This window comes from Paroedura picta, chromosome 3 (assembly GCF_049243985.1).
Source record: "Paroedura picta isolate Pp20150507F chromosome 3, Ppicta_v3.0, whole genome shotgun sequence".
Classification (NCBI taxonomy): domain Eukaryota; kingdom Metazoa; phylum Chordata; class Lepidosauria; order Squamata; family Gekkonidae; genus Paroedura; species Paroedura picta.
In genome coordinates, this window is record NC_135371.1 from 93,855,925 (window position 1) to 93,879,847 (window position 23,923).

The 23,923-nt window shown below is 42.0% G+C and overlaps 1 protein-coding gene across 10 annotated transcripts in view; it reads right to left on the reverse strand.

The window, feature by feature from the left end:
• RAPGEF6 (Rap guanine nucleotide exchange factor 6) overlaps positions 1-23,923 on the reverse strand; it is a 222,360-nt gene that overhangs the window by 33,766 nt on the left and 164,671 nt on the right. For 4 of the 10 annotated variants that reach the window (XM_077326860.1, XM_077326868.1, XM_077326859.1 and 1 more), the window contains 8 exons: positions 21,315-21,472; positions 17,456-17,470; positions 14,852-15,092; positions 13,361-13,744; positions 11,202-11,413; positions 8,938-9,061; positions 7,256-7,279; positions 723-943 (listed from right to left, as the gene is read on the reverse strand). In XM_077326860.1, the coding sequence (XP_077182975.1) occupies positions 723-943; positions 7,256-7,279; positions 8,938-9,061; positions 11,202-11,413; positions 13,361-13,744; positions 14,852-15,092; positions 17,456-17,470; positions 21,315-21,472 (1,379 nt within the window). The remainder of the gene's footprint in view (positions 1-722; positions 944-7,255; positions 7,280-8,937; positions 9,062-11,201; positions 11,414-13,360; positions 13,745-14,851; positions 15,093-17,455; positions 17,471-21,314; positions 21,473-23,923) is intronic. The other 6 variants (XM_077326862.1, XM_077326861.1, XM_077326864.1 and 3 more) reach the window with 3 other exon arrangements.

Here is a 23,923-nt window from a genome sequence, read left to right on the forward strand (position 1 = left end):
TAGTGGCTACTCAACAACCAGCAAAGCTATGCTGAGAAATGAGAAAAGTCACACCAACTCTTGGCCTAGAGCTGCAAGAGAGTGGTACTGAGTTCTCTCATCAGGAGATTTGGAGCTTGCTCCAATTTTGCAGCACTCTCAACCTGCAGAGTGCAGCTGCTAGGCCACATAGCCTTTTAAGAAAGGCAAGATATGTGAGGGAAAATTTTGTCTAAAGAACTGATATTAAAGATGCATTTTAAGCCAACTATTTCTTAAACTGTATCTTTCACTTCTGTCTACCCCATTCCAATCTGAAGTAGAACTGGCACACTTTCTTCAGGATAGCCTTAGTGCTGGCATCTCATTTGACTATCCTTTGATTTATTGAGCTACATAGTTTAATATTTCCCCCCAAATTTTGTTTCCTTGGTATCTAAAAATTTGTATTGAGATATGAACATTTGCAGTTCAGAAAATTAATTCTGTAAATTGCAAATCTGGCAAAAAAAATTGTTCTACTGTAGAATTTTTTTGTCAGTCTTGTGACATGATGCTCAGATTAACAAGTGCAGGTCAAAATGGGGACCTATCATTTCACATTTATGCACACTCAGCCAAAAATAAACATTAAACAGAAGGACTGTGTGTGTGTATTTTAAAAGAACTGTACAAACATCCTTCCACCTTAAACGGCATAAGCCAATGGTTTAGCTATGAAGCTAAATACTTATTTAACTTACAAGTGCTGTATGCAGGTTCACATTGAAGTGACATTCCTTGGAACTTTTCCTCATCTGTTTCTACTTTCAGATTAGACAGGTACTGCTTAACCTTCCTGGCCATCTGGGCATCCTCATACAGCTTCTTAGCATTTAGAAGGGAACTGCGCCGGGCACGCTTTTTGTGAGCGCCTCCTTGTACATCCAGCATGTTTGAGTTCGTGCTGCCCTGGCTCAGTGATCTGCAAAATAACAGCCAAGCAGTTAAGGTACACCTTCCCTTTAGCAGAAAGGAAACAAAGCAGCAAACGTTGGAGCTGGGTCACATAAACATTCTTCTGTTAAAAGCGCATGCTGATGTCAAGTTAAAGGAAGATGAATAGTGGTCAAATAATGGTTATCCTAAACAAAACGGTAACAGCGTAAACAGCAGCAGTTTTGATTTAATCCTTCCTCTTCTAATTCAAACAAGAAATCTGGATATGATCAAGTGATTCGGGTCTGAAAGACCTCTACATGTGACTGTGTCAAGGAGTCCAGGCCCCAACTGAGTGGGTTCCCAGAGCTGGTGTGCACAAAAAGCACTCCTTATAACAATACATGTGGAAAGTTTATTAAAGTGATTCTCTTTATCTATTGGCAACAAACATCTCTAAAAATCTCACAGCAAAGAGAAAAGAAAATTGGACGGACTATCTAATACATTTAAGATCTGCATTAGACGGCACAATCTTACGGTCATGAAATCAGAGGCCTTAGCTCAAGCATTCTCTACATTGCTGTCCATTCGTAAATTTAGCATGCCACCACTGAGGTCTTTAGTCCATCAGAATCCAAGCTAGTTTTCTTCTCAGGGCTCTCAACGCATTATAACTTCCTGACTAACAAACAGCAGGTGATGGTGACAATCGAATCAGGACATGTTCTTGCTAGAACTCCCTAGAAAACTGACTCCCATCCCATGGCTCACAGGTTTTCATGATGAGCCAATTATCCCATTCCTTAGTTTAGCCTTGAAGATGATGAGGCTTGTAGGCTGAGATGTCCAATTAATGACACCTGCAAGATGGAATGAGTCTGTTAATATACACATTCACCCTTGCGAGGAACCGGGAGAGTTTTGTCTCACAGACTCAATGGTTTTGTCTACACTTTTTTTCTCTTCAGGTTAAAAACTGAATATGAAACATGGGTAGTTTCTAGAAAGAAACTGAAAAGTAACCCAGCTGCATGCATAGAAGACTTTTTACACTGTGACCGATACTTGCAGAATGGGAGCATGATATTTTGAAAGCTGATACAGAGTGATTCACTCTCAGAAAGTCTTTGGGCTCCAACCACATTTATAAACACCTGACAGGACATCTATAACATAACTGTTACCTCTGGGTACAAACGGAGGATTGGCGTGAGGAGTGACCACGGGGCTGTAAGCAGTGGGCAGCTGGGAAACTGCATTCAGCCTGCTTGGAGCTATTACGCTTAATATCAGCGACGGAAAAATGCTTTGCAGCTGGTCTAACACCGCACAGCTCGTCCCCTTTTTTCCTCCTTCCTTACATTGGTCTTCTCTTTGAGGGCGCAGCAGAGCTCCTGCCTCAGGGACTGCAGTTTCCTTGGAACACCCAGCAGGCTCACGAGGTGTAAAGATCAATTCCTTCCAAACCGTGGGTTTGGAAACCTTGGTGTGGCTATTTGGGACCATTGTGGGGCCAGGCTGTCTCTTCCAGCTGTGGCAGGGCTGAAGAGAGCCGAGTTGGTTAATATAGTCCACATCGGATTTTCCTCCCAAAGTAGAATTGGATCTCTGTTGGAATCCATAGATGGCTGTGGAGAAGTAGGAGGGAGACTGTCTGGCACCACCTCCTAGCCGATGAAAGAATTTCTCCACTTTAAGAACATTTCAGTCAGGGGGGGGGGGATATTTTTTCTTATTAGATAATTAGGCAAGGGGGGAAGTGCCAGAGGAGAGCTGCTGGGTATTCAGCGGGATCCTCAACACAAAGCCCCCTTGGATTGCAGCTCTAGCTGTAGGTAGTGGGGGTGGGTTGAGGGTGGACTTTTTCGGGGTTGGGTAGGCTCTGGGTGGGTGGTTAGCTTAGTCAGCTATTATAGCTATAGCTTAGGTTAGGTTAAGGAATGCTCTATTGAATGGGGCCTATGGAGGAGAGTGGGGTTGCAGGGATGGGGAATCTGCCGGAACTACAATCCCAGTATTTTCGGGCCAAGGCAAGCATAGCAGTGGAAGGAGATTCAATAATAGGTGGGCAGTGACGTGGAATTGCCCCATGGAATTCCCACAGCCTGTGGCCAGGTTGATACAGACAGTGCCCTTAAAATCTCGGTCCCATCCCCAGGTTAGTAGGAGAGAGGGCTAGGATGGAACTGGTGTTGATCTTATGCAACACCAGGTCCATCAACAAGTTCTCTACCTTGCAGGAGTATTTTGCAAGACATGAGCCTGACCTGGCTTGCATGAACGAAACCGGGGTGCATGAGGGCAAGACAGTCACCTTGAAAGACCTAGCACCAACCCCGGTCCTATATCAACCCTGGCTCCAAAGGAGGGGAGGGGGGTGGCAATCTTGGTCAGAGAGTCTTTCTCCTTCAGGGCTCTTCCTGCACCATCAATCCTGGGGATTGAGTGTGTTGGTCTAGGGTGGAAGTTGGTTGAGAACGTGGCAATCTGGTGTACCGATCACTCACTGTCCCTCCGGATTCCCTGCTGCTATTGACAAGGTTGCTCCTAGGTTCCCTCTCCACCTTCGCCTCAAACAAGCTCCATGGAGCTTTGGGAGAGGAAAAAGGAAGTGAGACGGCATGAGCAAGCATGGAGGAAGACTTGTGACGTGGTGGCAAGGGCAACTCATCGCATGCTTATGAAGGTGTATGAGAATGCGATGAAAGCCACAAAATGGGACTTCTACACCGTAGAAATCGCATCTGCAAGTTCTCACCCGGCACAATTATTTGGAGTAATTAGGTCTCTTCCTGCCATCAAGGTACGGCATCAAACAATAAGACCGGACAGCTTTTTTCCATCTTCGTCAAGCCCAGCTACTAGTGTCCTAACTGTCCTCGGAATACTTGGCTACTGTGATCCATGCAACAATCACTTCCAGATTAGATTTCTATCACTGGCTCTACACGGGTCTGCCCTTGACTCTGATCCAGAAGTTACAACTGGAACAAAATGAGGTGGCTAGGCTCCTCACTAGGTGAACTTGGAGGGCCCATATTCAGCCAGTGCTTTGCCATCTGCACTGGTTACCAGTCTGTTTCTGGGTCAAGTATTAAACTTTAAGGCCATACGTGGCCTGGGTCCTACCTACCTGCGTGGGCCATTTGGTAACTTATGCCCCCTGCAGCCATCTCTGCTCTGTGGGTATGAATTTACTGGTTGTCCCGGCCCCCCCGAGATGTTCGCCTGGCCTTGATTCAGGCCAGGGCCATTTTGGTCCTGGCCCCAATCTGGTGGAATGAGCTCCTGGAAGAGCTGAGGGCTCTGACGGAGTTGTCAGCTTTCCGCTGGGCCTGCAAGACAGAGTACTTCCGCCAGGCTTGAGGTTGAGGCCAGGGCAGAGGCCCGGCATTCCAACTGAGGATTTCACAAGGTCTATCAGATCGGCTCCCACTCTCACTGGAAGAGGATGGGGCTTCTGGATGAACAGGGTGGGATAGGTTTGGGTGAAGAGGATGCAATCACTACTGCCTTTGTTGTTTAATTGGGTTTTATTGTATTTTAATGTTTTATTGTGTGAACCACCACGAGAACAGTCGGGGAGCAGCGGTATATAAATTGAAAAATTAAATTAAATCAATGAGAGAGGCTGTCCTGGCTGTCACATCCCTGATTGGCCATCTGTCCAATGAATGGCCAATCAGTAGGAATAGCCTGCCCCTTCAGCCTACCCTTCCAACTTCTTCCATATGGAAGAAGTGCCAGCCCCCAGTAAGGGAGGCAGGCAGCTGAAGTTCAGAAGGAAGGGTCCCTTTGGTCAGGGACTGTGGCTGGGTCAGTGAGAGTGAGGAAGGGGGTGGACCGAGGGAAACCCTGCCAGTGCTCCCGCCTCCCTGAACAACTCCGGCCATGGCCTTGCCAGGGCTGTCCGGGGCATGCCGTGGAGGGACGGATCCCTGCCAGAGCTCCCCTAAGAGGCCCGCTGAGCCCTCCGCGGGCTCCCCCCCAAAAGGTCCACCGAGGCCTGAGCAGGGCTCAGCGGGCCTTTTAGGGGTGGTGGGGAGGAACAGACTCCCTTGCAGTGCTTTCCCCAACCCAAAAAGGCCTGCCAAGGCCTGTGGAGACTTTGGCAAGCCTTTTGTAGGTGGCAGGGGGCAAACACAGTTCCCATCAGTGCTCTCCCCCCCCCTGGCCCGAAAAGGCCCACCAAGGCTTGCCCAGGGTGGGGGAGGGGGGTCTAGCTCCCATTGTATTGTTTGATACAATGGGCTTTGTTGCTAATTCAGTGATATGAATGTGCTAGTTGTACAATCAAAGATATATACTCTGAAATGCCTGTTTCACAACAGAAGGAACAAATTCTTCAAAGGCAGAAAACATACATATTTGAGATATGAAAAAGGAGTTTTGAGAGAGCAAGGCTCATATGCAAGGAAAGGCACAAAGAGGAACAACAGGTTTAGATAAAACAGACTCACAATATTATGAAGACTGATCACTCTAACTTGTTAAAATCCAAGCAGCAACAAGTTGTTGCACTATGACAGATTTCACATGGGAAAGTTTCACATAGACATTTATAAGCTACATGACAGAAGCACAAGATGTATAACTGTTAACATTCTAGTCACAAATATTTTTGCTTTTAATTTCTAGCATCTGAAAACTCTAGGTTAAAAGTCAGCATGGTATACGTTCAGTCCACCCTAATGTTAACATTTAAAACACAAACGATATTAAAGAACAGCCTTGTATTACACCATTATTCTGAATGCAGGCACTTTGGAACACTCTGTTATTTTTCTTTCCCCAACTATAGATATCAAAAATGATTTATTTTAAAGGGCTGAATACAAAATATTAAGGGAAGCAATTTCAAGCTAACTGTTTTATAGGCTGAAAACTACATAATAAGATCTCAGTTTGGTGTTGTCTTCCCTTCTTCGGTATGGTCTAAGGCAGGGGTAGTCAAACTGCGGCCCTCCAGATATCCATGGACTACAATTTCCATGAGCCCCTGCCAGCAAACATCTAAGGCAATGAATATTGCTCAAAGCACAGATATATTATGTATTTCAGAAAACCACACAAACACACAGATGCAGAAATATGGTTCTGCACACAGACAGCTGCCTTCTTTGGAATAGAATGCCCATGGATTTTAATACAGGGAGCTTCTCAGTATGTACATTTCTTGTACAAAAATTCCATCATTCTAAAGCAGGTTATGTCAAAATTTGCCTTAATGAGAAGAAAAACACTTAAAAGCTTCCCCACATGAAGTTCTACTTCAGAACTGGAGCTAATGTCAGTAGGAAAGAACTACAGTATCAAGAAAAATATTATTTTCAGGTAACTAAAATATCATCAGATGAAGATGTTAATGAAAAGAGGATGGTACACTCAGCAATCTACAACGTTGATTGTAATGCAAGAACATATTGGGAGTTTGCGTCTTTTTTCTATCCCATCTCCCAAAAATAAAATAGTGGAGAGCTCATCCTTCCTTGCAAACTTGTGTATATAGAGGGCTGCATATTTATCAGCTGAATTCCATCAGTGGGAATCAGGTTGCAGATATCCTTTCCATACAGATTTAGAGAAGAATTTGTGGGTTGGGGGGAGGGAACAGGCATGTATCACCAATTCCCCTACCCTTTGTTGAAAATGGGATATGTGGGGTCCTAGCTGAGTCTTCATTAACCTTTCGAATGCTATGGCAGGTATGGCTTCTGAACAGGCTTTGGCCAGCACAGGGGAGAATGCCACATCTGTACTGTCAGACTTGTCAGTCTTCAGCTGTCTTCTGTCCTTGTCTAGGCACTGGCCAATGATATCTATCTATCAGCCAAAAGTCTACTGTTTCCTTGAAAGAGAACATCAGGCCCTCAGTACTCCTTGACTAGTTGCATACAGTTGGTTTCAAAGAAATCCACTGTTTCAAATATAATTTCTCTGGGGGAAGAGGAAGAACTTCTGCAGTTACTTTTAAATGTAGCATATCCGTTTTTAAAGCAGCAGCTGATATTCAAGATTTGGCTAAAAGACAGACAACATAAAGCATTTAATTTTAATTTAATCCATGTTAAATTCACAATGTTTTTATATCTTGCACATTATTTGTTTTTGATAAGGGTAACATAAAAGCTTCTTGCTTAATATGAGCATCCCTCAGAGCATGTTTAAGGTATGACTGGATTTCACAGTATCATCATGGGCCTAGTTCCCTTAAATTTGGTTATAGTTAGAAGCAATTACTGCAGGGTTAATAAAATGCATGCTTTGTTTCAGATGCATGCACTAATGAAGATGCAGCAAGTTAAAAATTGCATATTTTTAAAAAAGTCTATGTTGCATTAATCTCTACACTTACCCCAAACTCCTCCACCTCTTCTTCCTGTAAGCAAGAGCCATATACAATGAAGCATGTATTTAAAAGGAAAAGCAAAGGGGGAAAAATCAGTTGAAAGTCAGAAAGAAAGAGGATGTAGACAGGAAAGACTAGAAATGAAAACTTTAATCTGACAAAACTACTTCTCAAAACAGTGACACATGACTTTTAATGGAACTCAGACACAGAATTGGTCACAATACACAGTGAATACACGGAACATACAACAAGAGGATAGGGAATTTTAAAGACCCCATTTGAGAGAAAGGAAACCATCTTCCAGCTAAATCTGTAATGTGTATTTTTCAAAAATTACTGTATTTCTATCTTCAGGTGTATTCAATGTTTGCCCCATACAGATATCTGGAATATACTTCAAGAGTACTATAAATTAATTATTGGCTATAACTCAACACTGAATTACAGGTGAATATAAAACTCTGTTTTAGATATAAGCTGGTGAATTAGATTTCCAATGCCAAATATTATACAGGCTCTTATAGCAGCTTGAGTATTAGATAAGGTCTGGGTATACCCAAAGTTCAAACCCACATACCATGAAAATCACTGGATATGCCTGGGCTAGTAATTCTCTCTCAACCTAACTGGGCTGTTATAGGGACAGAAAAGTATAGCACTGAGGTCCTGAAGGAAGGGCGGGATAAAAATGCACAGGAAAGGTTTTGCTAAATAAAATGTATGGAGAATTGGAGTGGCTAGTTAACCAAATATGCCCGTTAACAAATCTGAGTTTATAGGCCAAAATACCTGTTAACCAAATGTTTTGGTTGACTGTTCACAATAATAAAGTAGTAAATAAATTAGCAATTATGCCTAATCACTTTTGAATTAGGCAGTACGAGATTATTATCGCTAAACTACTTTCTCTCCAAGACACAGAATTCTAGGCTAAAGCATCACATTCAGACACATGAAATATTAACTTTTTCTTTAAAAAAATACACAGCTCTACCAAGTTTTAGAAGAATGAATGAGAGTTTCCATTACTACTTTTTCAACTTGCTTAGCATGGATGTGGCTAGAGAGAAAGAAGTGAGAGCTAAAATTGGCTCTTAGTGCAAGTCACACAGCCTGCAACTGTAAGTGAGGCAGGCCACCAGATCCAGGTTTGGCCTGGGATGTGGTATGCTTTATTTTTTTTGTATTTTATTATTATTATTATTATTATTATTATTATATTTATTTCCCGCCTCTCCCGACAGGCTCGAGGCGGGTCACAACAACTAACCCCATTAAAATTCCCATTAAAACATTAATCTACTAACATGACGGCTAAAAATCCCATCCCTCCTTATTTTATTATTAAAATAAATTTTTCCTTATTTTATAATTAAATTGTGGTGTTTTTTTGTATTTTTGTGGCCTTTTAAATACATTATTGAATTGTATTTTTGTATATTGCATTTTGTAAATTATGCTGAGTCCCCAGTGAGAAGTAAACTGGAATAAAAATACTGATGAATAAAAAAATCAAATAAGCATTGCAGCTGGCTCTGTTAGGACTTTTAGTTCACATTCTCTTTCCCATGATAGACATTAATGAACAATGAAACTGAAATAGAACATAATCATGTGGAAGCACAAATGTTATAATTTGTTGTACAGAAAAACAACAGATGCCATTTTCATTCTTAGGGCCATACCTTTGCCTGAACATTACAGCAGGATCCATGTTAGCAGAAGTCATTCTGATGACCTGACGAATCTCTTTGGCAATCATTCGGAGTTTCTCAAAATTTACCAGTCCGTCAACCTTTGAATCATTTCCTGTGCAATTAAAATATGTGCAAAAGAACCTTTAAGGTATTATTGGAAGTGCTCAGTATGTTTCTGAGGCTGACAGGTTATTTCATTAATCATTAATATTTCATAATTCTTTGCCAAATGCCAAGCATCATTCAAAAAGATGCCATTGTCACTGTAGTATGCTGTAGCAGAAATCTTCAATTATTGGGGTTTCAGAGTTATGAATATGGCTCCTGTTAATCTTGTCTTCCTGAACCTAGCTTAGGAAAATTCCTTTTCTCTATCTTACTACAATCATCTTTGTACTTGGTTTTAGAAGTTATAGTGAACAAATCAAGCTACAGTTACATGAAGAGAAAATGTTGCCAAGTGCAGCTTGTTAATAGTGCAGCACAAGCTGAATCATCATCATGGTTAGTTGGCAGTACACAAGGTCTCTTCTCTTAAATTGACTTACTCTGGACTGGATCACACCATGGTTTGACACCCTGAAGTCAATCTTAGACTTCTACACATGAACCTTTATGTCCAGTTTCCTCAAAAGTTTCATACAAACTACACTTTGCCAAATTATGCTTTGAGCTTGCTTTGCAAACTAACTGGGAACAAACTCTTTCTTACACATATATTAGGGTTGGAGATACTGCTAGGTCTTTCGTTACTGTAATACTCTGCAATGGGAGAAGTAAGAAAATCAAGAAAAAAACAGAGCATAGTGCCATTTAACCATAAGAACACTGGTACAGTTATGTTGGCTTCCAGAGAAAAGGGAAGGAGGCTTACAATCGCCTATTTTCTTCTCCCCACAATAGATACCCCATAATAGGCAATTGTAAGCCACTTTTGAGACTCCTTTGGGAAATAAAAACCAGGGTACAAAAACCCCAGCTTCTCCTCCTCCTTCCCTTTACGATACCAAGCTGACTCTCAGGAGATTGGTTTTAACCAAAAACAAAAAACCTACTGCATTCTAGAAATCAATTAAATATGTAAGAGAATAGAGATTAAATATAGATTAAAATATAGATATGAGCCTCTTGTGGTGCAGAGTGGCGAGGCAGCAGACATGCAGTCTGAAAGCTCTGTCCATGAGGCTGGGAGTTCAATCCCAGCAGCCGGCTCAAGGTTGACTCAGCCTTCCATCCTTCCGAAGTCGGTAAAATGAGTACCCAACTTGCTGGGGGGTAAACGGTAATGACTGGGGAAGGCACTGGCAAACCACCCCGTATTGAGTCTGCCATGAAAACGCTAGAGGGCGTCACCCCAAGGGTCAGACATGACTCAGTGCTTGCACAGGGGATACCTTTACCTTTTTATAGATTTGAATGAGGCCTAAAAGATTATAAAATTCATCAGATGAATTGATAAAAGGAATACAATTAATCAGTTATCAGTTATGTTAAATATTTTAATTACTTTAAATACAAATACCTACAAAACCCAGGAGAAGCATGTATCAATCAACAAAAATCATGTGATTAACTCACACATAATCCTAAACGTGTTTACGTGAAAGAAAATTCTACTGAGGTCAAAGGGACCTATTTACTTAGTAAGTAAGCTTACGACTGCAGCTCAGATTTTTTCTATCCAAGATTTTTAAAAAATCTCTACCTTAAATGTAACTCTTCTATTATGTAGACCAGTGGTCCCCAACCTTTTTATCACTGGCCCCACTTGCTTTCCCGCTGGTCCCCCTGACTACCCGCCGCCCGCTGGGGGGCGCTGCCAGCAGCAGATGCACAGTGCCATGCCAAGGAGGAGCCCCAGCCATGGCGGCCACCAGAGAGCACCAAAGGTGAGCCAGCAGCAGAGTGGCAGGGCAGCCTCCGAGGCAGCAGCCGGGGAGGAGGAGGAGGAGGAGGACCCGCAGCCCAGTACAATCCAATCCACGGACCGGGACCGGTCCCCGGCCCGGGAGTTGGGGACTGCTGATGTAGACAACACTGTAGTTCCTCATAATCAGAGGAGGTGTGTATAGTATGTAGTTTTATTGTCTGTAAACTGCTGTGAGCCAGCTAGTCAAAGAACAGTGGTTAACAAATCAAATCATAAATAAAAAATAAATAAAAATAAATAAAAATAATAACTACTACTACCCATGAAGTACTAATATGCAGCTCATTAAACTAGCTCATTACTTCTCTGTGTCTGGAGTTACCTTCATGCAGAAATGTAATGTCTTTCTTGACAACAGGGAAGAGTGGAATAATTGGTGGCTGCATGCTTTGACTGCTAAGGACGTTGCGATACTTTGCCATGTTTCTAGAGGGATCAAACAGATCTTGAAGGTCTCTAAGGTGCTTTTCATACTTGCTTGGTAACTTTTCCCAAGTTCCTCTGAGTCGAGCAACGGATGCCAGATTAAGACCACTGCAAAAGATAATTTTCCCATTGTCAGCAATCACAGAAGGGCTACTGTGCTTAATGTGAAACCACTTTTGGAATGGCATAATTGGATGCCTACTGCTATGTGGGCAGAAAAGACTGAAATGGGACGTATTTTCCACGTAACGTATTTCCCCCTCCACAAAGATCATCCCTTGACTTTCTGTGAAACTTATGCTCTTGTATCAAATCTTGCTTAACCATGGTTAAGTGAAGGGGAGCAGATAAGGGAACTGTATGCTTCCTCAGCAACTCCTTTTGTTTTGGAGTACACATTTCCACCACAAGTAATTGTAATTGGAGGTGACATTTAATGCACTCAGACACAGCCAAAGTTTCTATTTAATTTAGGATGCTGGGTTAAGAATTATCCCTAAACAAGATGAAAAGCCCATTCATAAGAACGGGCTTTGCAAGGTCCTCCCACAAGCCCCTGGTAGGACGGCAGACCCGCAGGCGGCCCAGGCAACTGAGGCTCCCTTCCCTCCCTCACCGGAGGCGGCTCCCAGGGCCACAGCCCAGGCAAAGGAGGATCCCCCCACCCCCCCCTCGCCGCAGGCGGCTCCCTGGGCCACGGCAAGTGCTCTCACCACGGCGAGAACACTTGCCCTGGCCCAGGCAAGGGAGGCTTCCCCCCTCCCTCACCACGGCTGGCTTCCTGGGCTGCGGCAAGTGCTGTCACAGTGGCGAGAGCACTTCATGCGGTCCAGGAAAGGGAGGCTCCTCCCATCACCTCCCTCACCTTGGCTGGCTCCCTGGGCCGCAGGAAGCACTGTCATCATGGCGAGAGCGTGTGGCGCAGGCTAGGGAAGAGAGGCTCCCCTCCTCATCCTCACCGCAGCTGGCTCCCTGGGCCGCGGCAAGCACTGTTTCTGCGGTGACAGCACATGGCATGGCCCAGGAAAGGGAGGTTCCCCCCTCCCCTCGCTGGGGCCAGCTTGCTGGGCCGTGGCAAGTGTTCTCGCCGCCTCTGCAAGGCGGCGAGAGCTCTTGTCATGGCCCACGGGAGGGAATGTACCTTCTCTGCAAGCGGCCAAGGTGGAAGGATAGGCTGTGGAGAGAGAGGGGCAATCACCGCACCCTGGTTGGCCATATTCCAACTCGGACAGCCAGACTCGCTCCACCCAGCAGCCAGTTTCACAAATATATAGGAGAACAATGGATAAGTTATTTGTAGCCTTATCCCTGCATCACCCATTTATGTATGAACTTCTATGAAAGTTTTAACTAATCATCCTGATTATTACTATTGTACTTTTATGGCAGAATTTTATCTACTGAGAAACAATTTGCATCCGACATCAAAACAAATTCCACAGCCATGTGGTATCAATGATAAAATCATCTAGGGATTAAAGGTAAATTAAATTGTAATTGTTATTTGTAAAATACTTATTCACAGAGTACTGTAGATCAACAGCAAAACCAGTATTTCAAAAGGGCTGAGCTGCAAACATGAACTGTCAAGTTCATTCTTCTGTGTAAAGGAGGCAGAAGCAACAGACTAAAATTAATCCCCTGACATGGTCATAACGAACTATGTCTCCTCATATAGCCTATAAACAAAATATTGTGATATGCGTGACATGAAAAATGCTTGCTGAAGTGACAGTTCATACAAGACTGGGCATAATGGCTGCTAGATAAAGTCATATTGACATAATAAATACCCCATTACTACAAGTACAGAACTCTATTCTTTAAAAGGCTGCTTTTGGATTGCTTGATTTTTTACTAAGCATATCACAAGGACACCAATTACCACTCAACTTTTGATAAAAGTAGTATTCTGAAGTGACTGAAAATACTCCCATTTATATGGGAGTATTTCACTCATCTCAGTCAATTTCAGAAACAAATTTCATCCAGATACAAAAAAAAAAATTCTAGTAATCTATTATTCTATTACCTGTTAAAATGCAAATACTCTACCTTATAACCGCAAACATAGAGTTGAAGTTCTTGCATTCTCGACAATGGAGAGCAATTTTAATGAAATGTTTTACAATCTTCATCCTTTTGAGCTGGTTTGACTCTGATAAAATTTCTGTGGCAACCCAAAATGTCTCTTGGTTAATCACATCTTCAAACTCTTTCAGATTAGCATTTCCTGTTTTAGATTCAAGCTTAAATAGGTCATCAATGTATTCAGTGGGTTCAATGTTCCGAAATAATTCAAAGTCTCTCATTGATAACTGAGTAGCCACCTCAATGGTACTAAGTTGTAGAAGGGATATCTGGCTTTCTCGAAGAAGTTCTTGAGCATCTTCATCTGAACACAGAGTCTCTGTTTCCATATTATTTTTCAGATAGTATCTAAAAGTACAATTAGAAACAAACATAAAATGCCTTTTAGAATCCTTTCAGTGAGGGCATCTTAGCAGGTTAACAGGAAACAGAATTTAGATATGGCTGTACTTAAGACTACACTCTGGAGCTCTACTTCTGTATGTCTAACGTTTCAGATATCTAAAATTGATATTAGTCTATAACTTTATGTAAAAACAGCACTGATACTACTTTTCCTATAATCAGATGTAATAGTGCATTATCATGTTAACAAACTCTGACGAATGTCAAATATTTCAGTTTTTGTGAATTTTAAGACACAATACTCACATTTGTTATCTCATTAATGTCAGAATCTCCCAGAATTCTATCATAATTGTGATTGATCCATTTACTGTCCTGCCTTGTCAGCCTATGATGCATCCCAATTCCTGAGCTGCTTGACACCTCAAGAACAAACATGGTAGCGGTTCCCATAGCCTAGCCTGTCCTCCCCAGCCTCCCTGTCTCACCCATGTCTTTGTAGTTTAGATCAGTGGTCCCCAACCTTTCTAAGGCTGGGGACCGGCAGGGCATCGGACCGCGCCCACGCGCCGTGCCACGCCCGCGGGCAGAGCCCGCGCATCAGGCCGCGCCTGCACATTGCGCGGGCACAGCCCACACAGGCACGGCCCGGCCCTGATTCCCTCTCCCCGTCCTCCCGCAGTAAGAAGCTTCCCGGGCCGCAAGCTTGCAGCCTGGGAAGTTTTTTACTGCGGGGGGGGGGCGGGGAGAGGGAGCCGTGGCCCGGCGCCATGGCCTTCGCAGCCCGGTGCCGGGCCGCGGCCCGCAGGTTGGGGACCACTGGTTTAGATTACCCCAAATGTTTGGGCTCCTTTCAAATGCAGGCCATCACCTTCCCAAGCAAGGGGGGAATGAGATGTGCTAGTGTTTATCAGAGGAGTCTTATCCAAGCCTTGCCATTCATGCCTATGTCTTTGTAATGATGTCTTCGTCTCTGAATAAAGCAACTTGCTTTTAAAGAAGTTTTCCTGTTCATCTTGTCGAGCACTTTTACAATTTAAAAAAAATATGCTTTTTATTTCATCACTCATCAAATGTTCTTTATTACAACGTTATAAAAAGCATACTTGCCTCCCATTGAGTTGAATTCTGTCTGCTAACTTTGAGAATTGATCAGGAAGTCGTCTCTGCTTGATGACGCCTTCAGGACTAACAGAAACTTCACACAGAGAATAGGTGTCTGGTGCTCCTGTCAGATTGAATTCTTGCACTGCATGTTTTACGACTTCTTTTGCTGTAGTGTCTTTGCTGATAATAATGTAGCAGCTTTGTTGATCTGCTTTGAAAACTCTTATAACCTGATCGGGAATATCTATATTAGGAAACACATTTTAAATCATAGCTTATTCCTTTGAATTGATAAAATCATGTCAGCTGCTTTACATAATCAATAAATACTGATTTTCTGTGGCTTAAAGGTAAATAATTTATCAGTCTAAAGTAACGTTTTATGAAGCTTCTATAATTGTGATTAGCTGAAACAATGGGACTATATAGCATTTCATTGTATAAACTATCTCTGACAGCTCTTTTATATTCTTTAGCCCTCATTTGTAAGGCTTTGGTCTTTCTTACATCATGAATAGGTAACCTTTCGTTCTGCACTTTCAATGATACATAGTTGTACAATATTTTAAGGAATACAGTATTTGCTGGCGTATAAGACTACTTTTCCCCCCTGAAAAACATGCCTCCAAGTGGGGGGGTCATCTTATACGCCGGGTGCACTTCAGTTGGGATAGACATAGCTGCCCATAGTGGCCTATAGTACTGTATTTTGAGTGGAAATGTTGGGGGGGTCATCTTATACGCCCAGTCGTCTTATATGCCGGCAAATACGGTAACTGAATTTGAAAATTGATGCAGAGGATGACCAAGAAATAAATGCTTCATAAACCAATGCGTTTCCATGCTTCATTTTTAATTTTTTGCTTCATTTTTTATATAGTGGTAAAGGTAGATTTTCCTGCTTTGGAAAATGTAAGATGACAGAGTACAGTGCCATATAGTTGAAAGTACAAAACGCTTATTTCCATCTTATAAAGAATACTTTTCCATACTACAAGAACCAAGTAAAAGACCAAAATTTCTGGATCTGAAGTCATAGGTCTGATCTGTACATAGCTCCATGTAAGAAAGACTTCCAGACGGAGTATTCAAAATTACAGTCAAAACTAATGGCTGTCTTTTTTATCTATTTTATTTTAGAGTGCAAATGTTCCTTTAATATAACACCTTTGCAAGAACAGGTTATTTTTTACAATGAAAAAAATGAAACAAGATCTGCAATCTAAAGTGCTACAGTCTGGGAACATCTTTACGCAGGTTTTTCCCACAAGTCTGAATCACATCTGAGTTAAAACAGATTGTTAGCTTCAACCTCAGCATTCACATGTAAAAAAGAATCACCCTTCTAAATCCATTCTACTACCCTAATGGAAGGGAAAAGTTCAATACAGAACTAAAATTTTGTTCCAGCCAACATATAAGCATTTTTCCTATCCTACTGTAGTATAGCAAGTTTGGAAAGGTCTCTTACTTAGGACTGAAGCTATGAATAACTAAAAACCTGATTGTTATAATCATTCTACCCACAGCAGACAGAGAATAATAATGCATATTCTCAGTTGGGCAGCCATGTTGGTCTGAAGCAATAGAAAGTAACCAGTCCATAAGTGATGAGCAGCAAATCAGCTGACCAAACAGGAATAACAAGCTTAGTTTTATTGTCATAGTTTTTCTGAATTTTATTTTGGAGAAAACAGTGAAGGAACTAAATATATCAAAATTTGAAATTTATGAGTAAGTGTATCCTTCTTAACTGTGGAATGCTGAGAGTAATTAACTGAGACCCTGCTACATCTGTTCCTGTTTGGCTCTTGTATTTATTAACCATCATTATGTTGTGTGCCAATATGCTGCTGACCTTCTACCTATACATATGAACTGGTATCTTCCATTTCATTATACCTGAAGAAGTGTGCAGACACATGAAAGTTTATAACTTGGAATAAAATTGTCTTGGTCTTAAAGGTGCCACTGGAATTGAATTTTGATCATGCTGATTCTCAAATACAAGCATGAATCCTTCAAAGGAGTTCTGAACCTATAGCCAGCAACCTCCTGGACAATATATCACTTAACATGCCTAGCCCAACTGAAGAGGGACTCATCAGCTAGATCAATATGGACTTCTCTAAAATCAACACTCACAATCTTCATTCTAACATATGCATGTCATTGTTTTTGTCTTTCATGCCTCTTTCTTCTCTACTAAATCAACGTCTCTTTGTTATAGAAGATGCATAGTTAAAAAGTGACAATAATGACTACTGGGTAAATATTTTGTAGGAAAATGTTATTATTCATATTTAAAAGCAGAGGAATCGGTCATCTCTAATCTTAAAAGGAATAATAATTGAATGGAAGTTTATACATTAAAAGCAAATACAGAACTATTATAAATGCTGACTCACTTAATCATGTTGATGTTATAGCAGACATTTCATTAAAAGATTCAAATATAATTCTGATAAATGGGATCCACCCATTAAAAATTGAATATGTGGTTGAAATTAAATGTTTTAAAAGATTTATAAAAAAATCTTTGTATGTCTGAAAATATAATACATAAAATATAATGAATATCAGATTACCAGTGATTGGAATACTTACAGTAAAAACCAACCGCTGCAAGATGATAAAGTGGAGGGAAAAGAAAAAAAGTCAGGATCCAGAAGTTAAACAGACATATAGTAAGAAGTTATAAAAATACCTTTGATTTCCCTCTTATTAAAAAAGGAAATAAATAAGAATCCATATTGATTCCATTTGACAGACACAAATCGGTGAAATGTTATCTGAAAAGACATCTAAACGGAACCTGCTGCATAAGCTGTTGCATAAACATAAACCAATACTATAAGATAGTGGATGGAATATGTCACTAAGCTACAATACAAACAAATCATAGAATCACACAAGTCATTTTCTCATTTTTCTGGCCTATTTTGGCTTAGTGGAAATAGGAGAAAGGATGATATATTATGAAAGTGTCAGGGGACTAATACAATAATGACAAAGGGTGGTTTGGGTTAAAGCTGATTGTGGGTCAAGAACAAATGGATACACGTTACTCGTTAGAAAGTTTAGAGTGGAGCTCAGGAGGAAGGCACAAATATTTAGAAGAATAAAATGATGGAAGAGATGAAAAAGTAATCATAACAGCAGAAATTGTTGGATGGAATTAGTAGAACCTAACTAGTTCTAAAAACAATGTTTATCTTTATCCATATAATTGGAAAGTATTACTAGAATAAGCAGATCGGCAGATCGGATTTCAATACGATTCAAGAGGCTTAAACTGGAGTACCTGCATACGATGGCACTATTAATCATTTATTCAGTATGTGTAATGCATAATTTTAGTCATTTATTGTTGGTGGACTTTCCAAACAATTTAGCTAGCAATATGACGGTCTCGGGGGGGGGGGGGGGGCTGTAGAAAATTCAGTGGTGCTCCCATCCCACTCCAAAGTGTTTCCTCCCAATTTTTTGATGGAAAAAAAATTGAAATGTTGGCAAGTACTGGGGGAAGGGGACCCTATATTTTCCATTTTTTTGAATTAGTGAAAAGGGTCACTTTAGCTAAGGCTTTACTGACCCAGAATGTGTAATGTGAATATTTTAGTGAGAACATCTACAACAAGTGTCCCAACCTTTTTGAGATGGTGGGAATTTTTGGATTCCTGATGCAATGATTCAAAACAATGTTGTTTTAATCTCTAAAGCTAAATGGAAGCCTTAGTGGGCAAAAGCCCCCAAAATGGCCTTGCCCGCTTTCTAAAAATATCTGGCACACACCGGAAAGATGCTGGCACCATGTTGAGGACCCCTGATCTATGTGCCTCCATTGTATGGATATTCAAATCTGCAAGCTCGGGGGCAAGTTTAGCACTAGATATTCTTCCTGAATATGCTATCGACCTAGAACTAAAATGATTAAACAGAGGCTATCATACTTTGTTCATATTATGCAATAAGAAGAAAGGGTCACAGGAAAAGACTATAATGCTAAGAAGAAGGAAAGGAGAAAAAGCAAAGCCAAGGCTTGTAAAGGCCTAGGGGGGCCTTTTTGGGGCAGGGAGGACCACTGGCAGGGACTTCGTTCCTCCCCTCACCCTGAAAAGTCCCAAGGCCTCTCCAGGCCTGGATGGGCCTTTTCGGGGCATGGTGGATCACTGGCAGGGAGTCAGTTCCTCCTCCCTCTGCCCTGGGCAGTCCTGCCAAGTCCAGGCAAGGTTGCGGCTAGAGCTGCTCAGAAGGGTGGGAGCACTGCTGGGGACGGGCTCACCCTCTCCCCCCAGCAGCACCACCAAGGCCTGGAAGGGCTGCAGCTAGGGATACTCAGGGTGGGGGAAAGGACTGGTGGGGACTCCCCACCACCAGGCCTGCATTCCCAGGGCCTCTTTCCTCCCTCCTAGTTGCTGTTCCAGATGTCCCGGGCTGGCACTTATTCCATATGGAAGACGTTGGAGGGAGATGTGGCCTGGGGGGGGGGCATCCTTCCTGACTGGCTGTTTGTTGGATAAACGACCAATCAGGTATGGGACAGGCTACCTCATTGGTGGTTAGGCGATGAGTACCAACTCCTCCCAGCACTCTCTGACCATTTTATTTATATGTTCAGAAAAGACTAGTGAAAAAGCCCATTTTAAAAATGGGAAGGCATCCACAGAGATCCCCCTGGTCTCCTTGTGGCCAGGTAATCAGTGAGAGTGGTGTGGCAGGCTTGCAGCAGACCCAGCCAGCTTTTCACTTGCTCCCCTGGAGGCTAGGATGCCAGCCAGGAGACCGGGACAGACAGAGATTACTTTTTGCCAGCTTTTTGTGATTGTGGGAAGTGCTGGCAGGAGGAGGAAGATGGGGTGGAGAAGAGCCCATGATCGGCCCTCAGTGGACCAAAGCTCTCACCCTATTGGGGAAACACTGCCCCGGTGAGGGTTAATTAGAGGTGCATGCCATTGGGACGCATGGAAAGGATTTTATGTATAAAGAACATTCTTTAAGTGTTGTATTCCAGGAATAATAATACATTAAATAAATAGATAACCCTGATACCGTATATACTTGTGTATAAGCTGAGTTTTTCATCACTGTATTCACGCTGAAAAGTGTTCCTCGGCTTATACGTGGGTATATACGGTAATTCAAATAACAGCCTGCTCCCAGCCAGCCAATTGTTACATTGCTTCTGCAAGTCCCCTGCAAGCTGAAGCTTGCTTGCTATGGCTGCTTGTAGGGCAGCAAGGGTTTGACTGAGGGGCTCTGATCTTTCTTTCCTTTTGCCTTCACTTCTTCCAAACTATTCTTTTGGTTTCTGTGTGTGTGTGTGGGGGGGTGTGCTTTGGGATTTACTGGTTTTCTTAAAATTTATTTCTTCTTTTTTCTGAGGGGCAGAATTGTTTGACTATTCTTCCTGGGGTTGTGTTTCTTTTAAAAGTTAATTTTTATAGTTCTTTTTTTTAGTGTTGAGTTTTACAGTTCTTTATTTCAGTGTTTTGTTTGGGTGGGGGGGCACTGTAGCTGTCGTTAGAGTAGTCCATTCTCCCAGTTTGGTAGCTGTTGTACTTGTTGTAATAGGTTGCCAACTTTGGGTACTGTTGTTCTGCTCTGGCTTGCTGGCCCTCTTTTGCGCTTACAGAGCTAGTTTACTGTTTTTACTTTTTAAAAGAGCCAGTTTGGTGTAGTGGTTAGGAGTGCGGACTTCTAATCTGGCATGCCAGGTTCGATTCTGCACTCCCCCACATACAGCCAGCTGGGTGACCTTGGGCTCGCCACGGCAGTGATAAAACTGTTCTGACCAAGTAGTGATATCAGGGCTCTCTCAACTCTTCTTCTTCTTCTTCTAAATAAGTATTCAAAAACATTTAACCTACTGGTGCCTCAATTAATGTAAATTTACCAGTAACTGCTGCATTTTCCACCCTTGGCTTATATGAGAGTCAATAAATTCGCCCAGATTTTGTGGTAAAATTAGGTACCTCGGCTTATATGGGGATCGGTTTATATGCAAGTATATATGGTAATTTGTTTGGGGAGGATAGCTAGTCTTTCCAGGCTTTTGAGAATAGTTCACAAGATGGATCAGTTTAGACTTTTCTGTTAACTTCCTTTTTGTTCGTCAAGTATATCTTAAAAATGGGGCAAATGGAGCTATGCAAACTGCTACTTCTGCAGATTTATTTTTATTTTTGTATTTTCCTGGATTTATATACTGCTGCTCCCAGCAAGACATATACTAGGGATCCACCTTCCCCCAGAAACAGAAGCAGTCTACAAAATCTTCTAGATCCTAAACTATGAAACTTGTTAGTGATTCATTACACATGCAATTAAATTTCCAAAATCATGCTGCAAAAGGGTGAGTTTATATGGCATTAGTCTTATTAAAATAGCGACACCTGACAGTCTTCAAATAGAACAGGACATTTTTTAAAGATATGACCTGGAGAAAATAATCTTCTTTTCTTACCTGAAGGATTAGAAAAATCCAACATGCTGGTTGTAGGCTGCAAGAGGTCAGGACTGCTGGATGACAGTGTGCCGGGAATAGGCATAATTGCCACACTGTGCCTGCACTGTCTGGTGCCCACAATACTGTCATCCTGTGACTGGCTTACACTTCCATCACTGTAAAAGAAGTTTCAAAAGCTATTTGTATTTAGATTTAGATAATATATAAATATAGTTACTATATGCACATCAATGAAAGCAATTGTCAACTTTTACTGACAATACAAACATTAAAATTTTTAAACAGTTTTTCTTTATTTTTTAAAAAAGTGTTGTTTCTGTTGTTTACCTGCAGCAGCATCTGTGATCTTTCGGGGTAAAATAGTTCTTTTCTGAAAACAGTTCCTACTGTTATGATTTGTATGCTTATTTGATTAGCATACAGGAATTAAGGTTATATATTTATTATTTATTCTTATACTAGAATTTAAACCCACTGTAGAGAAAATACAGCAGGCGCTAGCGAGCAGGGGGTGGTTGGGGGAGGCCAGGGAAGGAGGGAGGGAGGGAGGAAGGGAAGGCAGGCAGGCATAAAGAAAGGGAGAAAGAGAGAGGGGGGGAGAGAAAGTGAGTGAGTGAGAGAGAGAGAGAGAGAGAGAGAGAAGGGGAGAAAGGAGAGTAAACGATAGGAGCAAGAATGGGAGAAAGAAAGGCAGAAGAGTAATGGGTGCATAGGAGCGAGAAAGGAGATTAAGGGGTGGGTGGGTGGATGGAGAGAAGGAAGGAAGAAAGGCAGAAAGGGAGAAAGAAAGGAAAGGAGAAAGAGAGAAACAGAGCAAGCGAGAGGGAAAGAAAGAGGCAGAAAGAGAAGGGGGTGAGGGAGGTCGCAGGGGAAGGCTGTTTGGGGGCCGGGAAGCAGTGGCAGAGCGTGAGGGCGAGTGGAGGGGCCACAGGGGATCACCACGGGGCAGAGAGTGGGCCCGGCAGCCCCCCCGGCAGGCTGGGCTAGAGGACACAAATAGATGTTGAAATCTATGGAGGATGGTACTACACCTCTTTAAGTAACTTTCTGTTTGCCACTTTTTCCATAACCGAACCAATGAATCTAAGGGTGTAATAGTTAAAGATCTGGAACGTCAGATCCATGAATCAAGGCAAGCTGGACGTGGTTAAACAAGAAATGAGAAGACTGAACATCGACATTTTAGGAATCAGTGAACTAAAATGGACAGGAATGGGTGAATTTAATTCAGATGACCATCAGGTATACTACTGTGGACAAGAATCTCGCAGAAGAAATGGAGTAGCCTTCATAATCAATAAGAGAGTAGGAAAAGCAGTCATGGGATACAATCCCCAAAATGACAGAATGATCTCAGTTCGAATCCAAGGCAAACCATTCAACATCACAGTGATCCAGGTCTACGCCCCAACCACTGCTGCTGAAGAGGATGAAGTTGATCAGTTCTATGAAGCCCTACAACACCTTCTAGAAGCAACGCCAAAAAATGATGTGCTTATCGTCATGGGGGATTGGAATGCTAAAGTAGGAAGCCAAAAGATAACCGGGATAACAGGGAAGTTTGGCCTTGGAGTACAAAATGAAGCAGGGCACAGGCTGGTAGAATTTTGTCAAGAGAATACAATGGTCATAGCAAACACTCTTTTCCAACAACCCAAGAGACGACTCTACACATGGACATCACCAGACGGTCAACACAGAAATCAGATTGACTATGTGCTCTGCAGCCAAAGATGGAAAAGTTCTATCCAGTCAATAAAAACAAGACCAGGAGCTGATTGTGGTTCAGATCATGAGCTTCTTGTTGCAAAATTTAGGCTTAAATTGAAGAAAGTAGGGAAAAGCACTAGGCCACTCAGGTATGAACTAAATCATATCCCCGACGAATACACAGTAGAGGTGACAAATAGATTTAAGGAATTAGATCTGATAGACAGAGTGCCTGAAGAACTATGGACGGAGGTTCGCAACATTGTACAAGAGGCAGCAACTAAAACCATCCCAAAGAAAAAGAAATGCAAGAAATCAAAATGGCTGTCTGAGGAAGCTTTACAAATAGCTAAGGAGAGAAGGGAAGTGAAAGGCAAGGGAGAAAGAGAAAGATACACCCAATTGAATGCAGAATTCCAGAGAAAAGCTAGAAGAGATAAGAATGCCTTCTTAAATGAACAGTGCAAACAAATAGAAGAAAACAATAGAATGGGGAGGACCAGAGATCTTTTCAAGAATATTGGAGATATGAAGAGAACGTTTCATGCAAAGTTGGGTATGATAAGGGACCAAAATGGTAGGGACCTCACAGAAGCAGAAGAGATTAAACAAAGGTGGCAAAATTATACAGAACAACTATACAAGAGCGAGCTTAACATTCCTGATGACCACAGTGGGGTAGTTACTGACCTGGAGCCAGACATCCTGGAATGTGAAGTCAAATGGGCCTTAGGAAGTCTGAGCAACAATAAAGCTAGTGGTGGTGACAGCATTCCAGTTGAACTATTCAAAATCTTAAAGGACGATGCAGTAAAAGTGCTACACTCAATATGCCAGCAAATTTGGAAAACTCAACAATGGCCACATGATTGGAAAAGGTCAGTTTACATTCCAAT